The sequence below is a fragment of the Prionailurus viverrinus genome, chromosome F2 (genome assembly GCF_022837055.1).
Source record: "Prionailurus viverrinus isolate Anna chromosome F2, UM_Priviv_1.0, whole genome shotgun sequence".
Lineage (NCBI taxonomy): Eukaryota > Metazoa > Chordata > Mammalia > Carnivora > Felidae > Prionailurus > Prionailurus viverrinus.
Genome location: NC_062578.1, coordinates 74,964,011 through 74,976,129, shown reverse-complemented (window position 1 = coordinate 74,976,129; position 12,119 = coordinate 74,964,011). Strand labels below are relative to the sequence as shown.

General features: G+C 58.0%; 1 protein-coding gene across 1 annotated transcript in view; it reads right to left on the bottom strand.

Annotated features, from left to right (window-relative positions):
- CCN4 (cellular communication network factor 4) overlaps positions 1 to 11,695 on the bottom strand; it is a 33,783-nt gene extending 22,088 nt beyond the window's left edge. The window contains exon 1 of the mRNA XM_047842719.1: positions 11,398 to 11,695. Coding sequence (XP_047698675.1) covers positions 11,398 to 11,466 — 69 coding nt within the window. The 5' untranslated portion in view covers positions 11,467 to 11,695. The remainder of the gene's footprint in view (positions 1 to 11,397) is intronic.
- Between the last annotated feature and the right edge of the window lie 424 nt (positions 11,696 to 12,119).

The window sequence follows — 12,119 nt, the reverse complement described above, 5'->3', positions numbered from 1 at the left end:
GGGTGGGCGGTCAGGGTCCCCAGATATCCCAACTTTTCCACGGGGTTCTACATGCAGCAGAGAACAGCGAGCCCACGGACCCTGTTAAAATACAGATTCCCGACCCCCACCTCGAATGTTCGTCCGAACACTTCCGTTGTTTATAAGCCCCCCATGTGTGGTATTTCGTTACAGCTTGCCTGAATGGGTGAAGACTGTGTCACTCAGCCCTCTCGACAAAGAGGGTGGTCACTAAGCAGGTTAGAAGAAATCGATTGATCCCTTCAGTTGTACTATTTACTGGACAAATTTAACCTGATGAAAACTGGGGGCGGGGGGGGGGAATGAAAGCCCCTGTAGGAAATGCTGCAAAAGTAGTTTTGAGATGCTGTTTAGAGATGAGGAAGAACTGAGACCCCTGGCTGGCTCGGCTGGTTCAGCGTCCAACCTCGGCTCAGCTCACGATCTCACGCTCCGTGAGTTCGAGCCCCGAGTCGGGCTCTGTGTCTCCCTCTCTCTCTGCCCCTCCCCGGCTCATGCTGTCTCTCTGTCTCTCAAAAATAAATAAATGTTAGAATTTTTTTAAAAAGATGAGCAGGGACTATGGGTTTCAGGGTGTTTTCCAGCCCTCAGGCACAAGTCAGTGTTCGATTTGACTCGCACGTCGGTTTTCCAAGAACGCCGGGCGACAGGCAAGGGGGCAGGAAGTGGGAGGCTGGCCGTGGCGGGGAGGGGCGCCTAGGGAACTGAGATTTCTGCTTGATGATAAAGTGGACCCCACCCCCTTCTGAATGTGAGTGTGGTTCATCGGTGACAGGGACACCGGGGTGAGAGGAAAGGGCACAGCCTCAAGACTACCGCTCGGGGTGGTGAGGAATGTGATGGGGTTGAGCCCAAGCTGCCAAGGACCCCCGTCATGGGGGTTTTCAGGGATGAGCCGTCTCTTCCTGCCTCTTCAGTCCCCGGCACCGTGCCTGGCTTGCCCTGGGCAAGTGCTCAGACCACTGGAAGGGATGGTCCTACAGCCTGGCTCAGCCGCATTTGGGAGGCTGCACCCAGAGGCTCCACAAGGGGGCAGGCTTGAGACAGAAATGGCGTGAGCGGACCCCAACGGTGTTCTGGGGGGGCTTCAGGAAGGGGCTGCGCTGCCGGGAGGCAGTTTCTGTTCACCCCTTCACTGAAAAGAGGGCCCTGAGGTGGGGGAGTAGAAGAATGTGGCCCCCTGTGGCCTGGGCCCACCTGCTGTCCCCACCCCATTGTTCTCACATTTGGTACCCCTGATGGGGCAGTCACAGTGTAAGTGGGGGACACCTATTTCCTGAGCTCCTTGTAGGAGAGAACCCCTAGGGATCTGTACCCCTGTTCCCAGGGCGGGGGGGGGGGTGCTGCCCTGCAGGGGAGGCCTGTCTTCGAAAGATCTTAGTTTCCCAGCCCCTAACGTCACCTGGCCTGAGTGTGGGAGGACCCAGCACTGTCCAGAGCCCTCCAAGCCCGTCTCTGGCTCCGATGGCAGGATTTCCAGGGAATAGAAGGCCCCGCGGCTGACTCGGCATTGGCCAGGCTGCGTGTCACGGGATGTGGAAGATCTTTTGAGATTTTCTGCTAATCGGCTTTATAAGCATGCAGTCTTGGGGCACCTGGGTGGCTCAGTCGGTTGAGCGTCCGGCTTCGGCTCAGGTCACGATCTCGCGGTCCGTGAGTTCGAGCCCCGCGTCAGGCTCTGGGCTGATGGCTCGGAGCCTGGAGCCTGTTTCCGATTCTGTGTCTCCCTCTCTCTCTGCCCCTCCCCCGTTCATGCTCTGTCTCTCTCTGTCCCAAAAATAAATAAAAAACGTTGAAAAAAAAATTAAAAAAAAAGTTGTAAAACACAACAACAAAAAGAAAGAGGGATACTCCACGGAGACCTTATAGCCCACAAAGCCTAGAATATTTACCATCTGATCTTTTATAGGAAGCGTTTGCGGTCTTCCGGGACAGAGTGACAGTACTGTTAATGACCGCTAACCCTTGGTGGCACACATGTCGGGGGCAGGCGTTCGTATCAGCACTATTTGTGTTAACGACTTCAAAACCTGTTCGTTCTTGGGGCGCCTGGGTGGCTCAGTCGGTTGAGCGTCCGACTTCGGCTCAGGTCACGATCTCGCGGTTCGTGGGTTCGAGACCCGCATCGGGCTCTGTGCTGATGGCTCAGAGCCTGGAGCCTGTTTCGGTTTCTGCGTCTCCCTCGCACTCTGCCCCTCCCCTGCTCATGCATGCCCTCTCTCTCTCTCTCTCTCTCTCTCAAAAATAAATAAACATAAAAAACTTTTACAGAACCTATTCATTCTTTGCTGGAGACATGTGTACGCATTTACCAAAGTCGGGAGAGCCACACGGGCTCTCTCACCTGTTACCAACTTCAACCACAAGTCCTTAGTCCTTATTCAAATTGCATTGATTGTCTCCAAGGTTTTTTTTTTTCTTTAATCAGATGGTTTCTCTGAATCAAGATCAACGCAAGGTCTACATGGGATTCTGCGTTTCGCCTTTTATGCCTCTTTTATTCATTTACACCTTACGTAAATCATTTTATCCTCGCGATAACCCTAAAAGGCAGGCTGCTTTTACGATCATCTTCCCCAATTTACAGAGGAGTGAACTGAACCACAGAAAGGTCGGATAATTTGCCCAAGGCCACTAGCAAATGGCAGAGTTGGGATTTGAACCCAAGGGCCAAGCTGCGCAGGGCCTCAGCAGACTCTAAATGAGGGCTAGGAGAACATGGTAAGAAGGCCAGGGGCAGAGGCATGGGAGCAAGGAGTGAGTGCTTCTTGGAGGAGGCGTTCCTTGCATTGTGTCCTTAAGGATGAGTGAGAATTGACCGGGAGGGCAGAGAGAACGTCAAAGCTGAGGAACAGCAGGAATAAGGCCATGCGGGTGGCAGCGATATGGCACAGGAACGACCAGGGGTCAATACTGGGGTTTAGGGTTCGGAGCTATGGAGATGGTAGGCTGGGGCCACAGTCAGAGGACCTTAAGGGCCATGCCTGGGACATGTGCGTCCCCCGGGGGAAGGAGGGGTCTTTCCTGAGTCAGCCACCCCACGGTGTCAGGTGATGATCCAAACAACCCTGTGAGATCAGCCCTCACGGTCTCAATTTGACAGACGGGGAAACTGAGGCCCACAGAGGTTAAGAGACATGGCCAGAAAATTACGCACTCACTTCTTCTGACTCTGGGTCTCACAATCCTCCACAGACCTCTAAGGGACCCTTCTCTTGCCCAATTTCCAGTTCATGTGATTCCCCCAAAGGAACTGAGAGCCTTCCATGCCCCAGGCCTGGAAGTGACGGTGGCCATGGGGTGAGCAGGGAGGGGGCCGGCCCTGGAGCATAGCCAACACAGACAAGGGTGGAAGAAACTGCCATCTGTTGAGGTCAGACCTGTTCCAGGGAAGAGGGAGTTTCTGCCTGATGGGGTGGGAGAGGCGTCTTCAGCTCCTAGGCCCGTGCCTGGAGGTGGGACACCCTGGGTTCCAGCCCCGGGCTGAGACTCATGGCCTTGGATGAGCACCTGTCTCCCCCCCCCAAAACACAGGGCAGGTTGGGATGAGGCAACCCTCTAGAGCCTTCCAATGCGCTTGGCTGGCTGAGCTGGGCCTCTGATAAGGTGGTTCCTCCCTCCAGCATCCGGAGCCTGACCTCAGCTCCCTTCCGTCCTCCTGCATTGGGTCCCCACTCAGGCTGGGAGGACAGACATGGGTGAGGGGCTGGCACACAAGGTCACCCCTGGGAGCAGGTCCCGCCGGCCCCGCACAGGGAATAAGGTGGGGGTTTTGAAGCTCGGATGGCATGGGGAATAGGTAAAACTCTGCCTCGGTTTCCTCCTCTGTAAAGCAGGGGCGATAACAGCTCCTACCACGGAGAGCTCACCTGTGGACTAAACGAGGCGTGGGGGGCCCCGGCTCACGGTGAGGGTCCAACACGGGGTGATGCTTCTGGTTGTTTAAGAGCGGAAGTTTGCAAGGGTCAGGACACAACTCCTTGGAGTACAGGGGCCAGAAGCAGCTCTTCAGGAAGTCAGCAGGTGTGCGTGTGTGTGCATATGTCTGTGTGTGTGTGTGTGTGTGTATTCCCATGTCTCTATGTGTGTGTATATGCCTCTGTGCATGTGTGTGCATGTATATCTGTGTGTGTGTGCACTTAGGTGTGCCCGTGCCTTTGTGTGCGCGTATGCCTGTGTGTGCACTTGTGTACGCCTGTCTCCATGTGTGTGTATGCCTATGTCTGTGTGCATGCGTGTGTACACGCACATGGAGGCTGTAGGATTACAGGGCAGCAGCAAGAAGGATGGATAGGCGGCTGAGGCCCATCAATGCGGGACCCACATGGCTGTTCAGGGACTCTCCACGGGGCCTTGCACTCCCCACTGCCAGAGCACCTGGATGTTCGCTGCCCCATTGGTGGCCCCCCAACCTCGTCCTCTGCACGTGCTCGGTACCTACCCTGCCTTCTCTCTCCAGCCACGAGGGCTCTGTGGGCCGGGCTTTTCGAGTCCATTTTACAGATGAAAGCCTGAGGCCCAGCTGGGAAGGGGCAGTTCTGTGCTCAGGAAGGAAGTCCCCCCTTCAGCCCCCTTAGTAGTCAGGCCCAGGCCCTCTTGTCAGGTCCCTTCCTTGCTTCCCTAGCATAAAGCCTCCACCAGAAAGTTCAGTTTCGTGCCTTCCCTGCCTCCCTGTCCCCTCTATACACAGCCTGCCCCGCCCTTCCGGTTTTCTTCACTCATTCATTCAACCAACAGGCATGCATTAGGCCCCTATGATGTGTACCCACGGTGACAGCCGAGCTGAGCGGGGAAAGTTGCAGGTCTAGAAGGGAGAAAGTCTGAGCGAGGCCGGGGGGTAGGGCACGGCACATGCCAAGGCCCGGGGGTCTGTCCTTGCGGGAGGAAGGAGTGTGAGGAAGGGTGGCTCGTACGTGGGGCGAGGCCCGCAGAGAGCTCCTCTTGAATGACGTGTTTCCTTCCACCTGGGCAAGAACACGGAAGAGGGGGAAAGGCATTTTAGGCAGAAGGAACAGCAAGGACATGTGCACAGGAGTGAGGTCACACGAGTATTTGGGAACGTGGCCCTTGAAGCAGGGGAGGGGGTGAGCGAAGGCAGTCCCAGAGGATGAGGCTGGAAAGCAGGCCTGGCGAGACTCAGAGGAGCAAGTAAGGTAGTATTCAGGCAGCACCCAGCTGCTCCAGGCTCTGCGCCCAGCTCCTTCCCTGGCACAGTGACATTCAGAGAGCGTAAGTCCCTGTGTCACAGGAAACTGAGGCTCAAAAAGGTTGAGTAAGGTGCTCAAGATGGTCCCCTTTCCACATGCAAGCTGCACGGTTTACTCCAGATCATTCTGATTGCCATCTCCTCCCTCCAAGCTGCGTGTGGGGACTTAGACCTCTAGGCCGCAGGAAACCCCTGGAGGTACCGTAGGGAGGGCCCTGCCCCCACTGACAGCTGGGAGGAGTGACGGATGGAGGCACTGGGAGGGGACATAAGGGCGGATGGTGGCCCCAGCTCTCTTAGAATATTCTTCTAGCCTTCACCCCCTTGCGCATTCCTGCCCTGGGCAGCCGCATGGCACACGCCCTTTCTCTCACCTACGAGACACAGCGCAGGATTCCCAGAGGGGCTGGGCTGGACCCCTCTCTTCCTCTTCTTAGGACCTGGGCTCTCAATTCCTTGACCGCCCCCTCCTACCCCCACCAAGGCTCAGCAGATCCACCCTTGATGTCCCAAGCCTGGACTTGCCTCCAGGCTGGGGTCCTTGGGGTGGGTGGGCTCAGATTGTGTCCCATCCCCTGGGATATTCATTATTCACGTTTTGAGAGGCCTGGTTCCTCCTCCTCTGCTTCTGTCTCCCTCCCCCCACCCCCTGCCTCTCTCAGAGAGGAGGAGCAGGAGGGCAGATTAACAGAATGTCAAGGCTGGAGGAGGGACAGGTAGGATTTTTGAAATCAGGTGTGCGTAAGAATCACCAAGGTGCCACTTAATGTGCACGATACCTGGGGGCCTCTTCCCAGGAATTCAGGCTCAGAGCCCTGGAACTGGTGTTTTTGTCCTGCAGCCTTCTGAGCTTCCCCTCAGATTCCTCACTGCAATCCCGTCTGCTGGGGTCAAAGCGTGTCTCCAACACGCGAGCCATGCTTGACCGTGGGGACAAAGGTCACAGCTTCTCACCGCATCTCTGGAAATGGGAAGGGGCTGGGTGCCCAGCAAAGCTGTCAGCGTCCATGTAACAGTAAGTGGACGGGCTATGAAAACCGGGGTCAGCAGCAGGGGACTCGGGGTCGTAAGGCCTAAGTCTCGGCTACAAGCATCGTCATTCACTGGCGTCTCGACCATCATCACCATCGTCATTAGTATTTCTCTCTCCTCTGTGATAATCCAAATGTGTTCACTGGCTCCCTTGAAATGTCCTGGGAAGCTCGCCGGGATGTGAAAACCTTGGGAGCTTCAAGGAGATCAGCTCAGCGCTGAGCCCAGCACAACCCACCAGGAAGCCTGCCCCTCCTCTTGCCCCGCCCCCCCCCCCCCCACCGGGGCCCGGCCTACGGTCTTTATCAAGCCCTGCTCATTTGCTCAGACCTGGCACTTCTCCGCAGCCAGCGCCGCAGCTCAAGCTGGGAAAGGGAATCGGTTCCCCACTTCCCCTTGGGGGTGCTGCGGCTTTCTGTACTTCATCTGTATTTCACTCCTTAATCATCTCGATAACCCGTGGAAGCAAGTACAAATATGCTGTCTTTTCACAGATGAAGAGACGGGCTCAGTGGGAAAGCTGGGTTGGGGGGGAGGGTAGAGTCCTCAACATCTTTCCCTTTCCACCAATGAAAATCCATCTACGTGCCCTTGTGTCTTGCCCGGCCGACACCGTCTCGTGAAACACGATGTGTGCCGTCTACGGAATTCTATATTTTCTAGGAGCCACGCTGGAAACTAACAAGAAATCAGTGAGCGTTAGCTTCGTGTTTCTTTAACCCCATATATGAAAAATATTCTCATTTCACCGTGGGGTCAGTAGAAAACTTACAGGGAGAACTGTACGTCCCGTGCTCACAGCGGATCTTTGAAAGCTGCTGTGTGTTTTACACCCTCAGCAGGGACGAGCCACGTTTCAGGTGCTCGGTGGCTGCATGTGGCCAGTGGCCACGTTGGACAGTGCCGGGATGCTGCTGCCTGCTTCACAGACGTGGCCTGCGAGTGAGCTGCTGTGTGCAGAGTGCTTAGGACCCTACGTGCAGGACCCAGCAAGCACCTGATCGGTGTCTTCTGCCTTCATTACGATCAGTGCTGCCAAGGCGTGGGGAGCCCCGGTGGCGTGGACTGAACGAACGTACAACGTGCTGAAGTCTCGCTCTTGGGCATCTGTGGCATCATATGGTCCCGGCTCCAAACCTCCTTCCTCCCTTTGCTCTCCTGGCTGTGCTCGGCAAGCCTCCCACCCCCTCTCAGGGGCTAAGCCCAGCCTGGGCCATTGTTGTCTCGATTTCCTCGCTCCCATCTGGAAACCGCAACGCGCGCAGCAGCCCCTCCCTGCGGCCCAGAGAGATGGCCCAGGTTTCCGGGCGGAATCCCAGGCGCAAAATCCCTGTAGGGAGCTAAAGACAGCCTCCCGGCCTGTGGCGGCTTTGCTGGCGTGGGGCAGGGGCCTCTGCTAAAAGCTGGGGGAGGTGAGTCGGCACACAGGTCCCCGGAGGTAGTGCCCGGGCCGCGGTCGGGGTCTGGGGCTCCAGGGAGCACTGCTCCCACGCCCGTCTGGGAAGGCCAGGCTTCGCCGAGCGCCCTCGCCGGTTGGAAAATGCCTGTCCGTGCCGCGCTCGGGCCCCCGACGTCCCTGGCAAGCGGCAAGCGGGAGGGGCCGCAGCCGGGAGCAGAGCGTCTGAGCAGGGGCCTGGGGTGGGGTTTGAAGCGCTGGCTCGGAGCCCAAGCTACGGACGGGAGGCATAAAGAAGGCCTGTCGTTTCTGTTCTCACACTGCGCAACGGGGCATGTGCCACGTCCCGGGCCACCCTGCTCGGCGGCGGGTCCTGGAAGTGAAGGACGGACTTGCGTTTCACGCGCAGCGCGTCCCCCCCCCCTCCCCCCCGTTAGGCACGCGAGCGCGCACACACCTCGGCGATTTACACCCTCGAACGAGCCACGATGTCTAACGCACGCGCACACACACACCTGTGCACGCGCCACGTACATTTATATGGGGGAGGGGATGCGGGCCTCGCCTGTACACAGGATACCACGGACCTAAGGCGGGCCCAGGGATTTATCGGCACAGGATTTGTCCACCTAGTCACAGGCTTTGGAGAGCCCCCCCCCCCCCCCCCCGGAGCGGTCCCGCCGTCCCTCCCCAGCAGCAGGGAGGGCCCAGGTCGTTAGCCCCAGTCTTCAAGAGCAGACGGCGAGGCCCAGCGTGGCCAAGGAAGCTGCTCTACCCGCCGGCGGTAGAGCCTGCCCCCGACCCCTCTCTCCCGGATCGTACCATCCCTGCCACCTCTCGTCCCCACACGTGGGCGGCTGTCATCTGTCTCGCTCGCCCTGTAAGCGCCCCTAGGGGCAGAAACCGCGAGCCCCTCGTTCCTGCACGAGGACACGGCCGAGGGAGGCAGCAGGCTGTGTCACAAAGAGCGGGACGGAGGCTCCACATCGGTCACTGCTGGTCACCGGCTGTGCGACCTCGGGCAAATCGCCTAATCTCTCTGACCTTCGGTTTCTGCGTCCGCAGAGAGGGATGATCACACCAGCTTCACGGTATTGCCATGAGACTTGTAGGAGGTGCTCAGTAAATGCGGGCGCACGTCTGTCGGATGAACCGAGGAGGGTCTTACACGTACACACAAAGAGCACCTGGCAGGGGCGTGACAGTACCCACTAACTGTGGCCCCTCTCTCTTAGCACAAGGGGCCGATCTCTGTCCACCTAGAAGGAAGAAATGAACAGAGATGGAAAAGCCAGTCGCATCTGTAATATGGCTTTGTCGGCTATCACGTTCCCAGGAGACTTGGCCGAGCTCCTGAGCTCCCTGCCCCGGCTTCCTCCGTTCGTCTCCTCCTGGTGGACATCTTCCTCCTTCAGTCACAGAACCTTTGGATAATCCTTCCCTATCTGACAGGGCGAGTCTTCCCTCAGAACTCCGCTTCCTCGAAGTTTTCCAGGCAACTGTCACAAACCCTTTCTTCCGTATGAGCATCCATAGTCATTTTTTTTCCATTGCAGTCCCACCGGGCCCCTGGAAGGACTCGCAGTCCCATTATCTGTCAGTTTTACGAGGATGGTCGTGTATGGGGTTTGGCTGGAAGGCAAAGACCTGGCTGCCATCTGTCTCAGAGCCCTCGCCGGGTTAGGATGCCGGGAGAGCTCTCCCGCGGGGCCTTGCGTGGGAGCTCCTGAATCTGGACACCAGTGTGGGCCGGGTAGGGTTGGGTGCCCAGAGAAGGTCCCCAGGCGGGGGCTGCGTGCAGGAGAGGTGCCCACCTCCTCCCGTCCCGTTGCCCGGGTCTGTCTGGACTCTTGGCCGCTGCACTGCGTGTGCCCTTGGCTGAGCCCGTGGAAACGGACGGGCTCTCCCTTCCCCAGCACCACCCGGTCTGGGAGGTACCGGGCTCCAGTGTGTGTGGACCTGCGCACGGCCCCTTTCCTCCTCCTCACCCAGACACCTGCTGCCCTGCACCTTGCACCTTTTCTCCATCCAGCCCTTGTCCTCCCAGCCACAGCACCCCCGAAGGAAGGCTGATCTGGCCCCTTGTGGTTCCCCCAGCCTATAGGGAACGCTCAGTTTCCCTCCTGAGCTAGGAAAGCTCTGGAAGAACGAGCAGGATTTGCAAGGGAAGATCTGAAAATCTGAGCCCTGGCCACTTACTAGTTGGGAGACCCCGGGAAAGTCCCTCACTTGCTCTAAGCCTCCATTTCTTGGTTCTATTTATCTAAAAAATGTTTAAAGTTTGTTTTTTATTTTATTTTATTTGAGAGGGAGAGGGAGAGGGAGAGAGAACAAGCGGGGGAGGGGCAGAGAGAGAGAGGGAGACACGGAATTGGAAGCAGGCCCCAGGCTCCGAGCTGTCAGCCCAGAGCCCGACGCAGGGCTCGAACCCGCAAACCGTGAGATCGTGACCTGAGCCGAAGTCGGACGCTCAACCAACGAGCCACCACCCAGGCACCCCTCTTTCTTTAAGAAAATGAAGTTAGTATCTGGGTTTTGTAGCAAGGCTTGGCACCAACTATGGAGGGGGCACCATGAAGGTTCAAAGGATTTCACAACAAATCACACAGATACACTCCCTGCCCTCCTCAACCATACGGCGCTTGGGGGACCATCGGTCACCCAGCTCCACAGGCACCGGGGCGGTGGCCGGCCGCCAGCTCTCAGCCTCAGATCTGGGTGAATCGGAACCAGCGTCTCTGAACCGGTGGGCGACTAGCTTTACCCCCGAGCCTCAGCAAACTCATTCACAGATGGGGATGTTGGTCCCAAAGAAGGTGTCCCTGTGAGCGGGTAACGAAGCCTTTCTTGCCACCTTCCCTCTGTCTCTCGGCTTTACTGCTGGCAGCAAGCTCCGGCCCGGGCTGTGGGATCTTGGATTCGGAAGCTCTTTCCAGAAGCCCACCTCCTGCCTGCCCGGGACCTGCCTGTACACCTTAAAGCCAGCAGGCTGGCTGTGTTCTGCCACATGTCTTACTCCCCTGGCTTCTTGAAGGTGCAGACCCCTCCTCCCTTCCCTTTGGGTTGCCCTGGGGTGGAGAGAGGAGGAGAGAGAACCCTTAGGATCCCCCCCCCCCCCCCAGCAGCAGGCTTCATGCGCGGGGCCCCACCTTGCACGCTTCCTAAGCTATCGATGGCTGTGCCAGCCCAAGGCGCCAGCGGCTGGGGTTAGAAATCGCCCAAAGCAATGTTTGCTCAAGAGAGGCGCTTTTGTTGAAAGCTGGCATTTCCCTTTCCAAATTCTCTCGGTGTTTTCCGACTCCTCTCCTTGTAGTATCTCCAGCATTTGGAGACTCATGTTCCAAACCCGAGACTTCACGAATCGCCTGCCAACTTCCTCGCTTCGCGCTGCTCGGGGAAGAGTGACTGGCCCAAGGTCACACGGCCAGCCCTGGGCAGGGCTGGCACGGGAGTCCGGGCCCCCGACGCCCCGCTCCGCCAAGTGCCCCTTTCCTGCTGCGTTTCAGGTGGGAAAGAAGGGAGTAGATCGCCTGTTTGCTTTGTCCCGCCCCCCCGGGGCTGCCGACCCCAAGCGTGAGGGGATCAGCCGACCCCCTGCAGCCCCAGCTCTCCCCCTGGCCTCTATGTGGGCACCTCCTCGGCCCCACACTTCCAGCCCCTCTTCATCTGGCCCGCCATGCCGCAGAACCGGCTGGAGAAGGGATCTGGGTCCCCTGTCTGAGCCCCTCCAAGCAGGACTCACCGTGGCCAGGGCGCTGCCCGCGGCTGCTGCTGTCACTGCCACCAGCGTCCAGGGCAGGAACCACCTCATGCCTGGGAGTCAGGGGCAAAGGCATCTACCGAGCAGCCCAGAGGATCCGGCCGCCTCTCGGGGGAGCTGGGCCGAGAGACTGGCCTGGCCCATCAGGAGTACCAGATATGTCTCTTCCCACAGGCCTGGGGCGGGGGGGGGGGGGGGGGGTTATTAAAGCAAGATCTGACGTCAGAGTTAAGGACAAACCCTGCATTTTCCTCTGAAGAAACTTTTCCTGCCTCTCTCTCTCTCTCTCTTTTTTTCCTTTCTTCCCTCTGTCCCCACCTCCAGCCCAAGCTTGGCCAGCCTCTCCAGCTCTGACAGCTCTTAAAGGGAAAGTTACAGGGCTATGATTTCACACTGGGGCAGTAAATTCTCACGGAAGGAGCCGGGGCCATCCTGCCAAGGTATTTCACGAAGGTGGGGAGGGGGGGGATCGCGGGGCGGGGTGGGGGGGGGGATGCCAGGAGGAGGCAGAGATACAGTTACCCTGGCGGGCGGGCTGGGGGGACCTCTGAACGTGCTCCCAGCGGGGGAAATGAACTCCCTCCCATTTCTTCAGGCTGTTCCTGCTTCTGGTTTTCATTTGCCATCATTCACTCTTCTCTCCTTGGCTGCGGATGGCTTTGAGTGCAGCCATCTAGAAATGATAGGAATTTACGAATGAACTC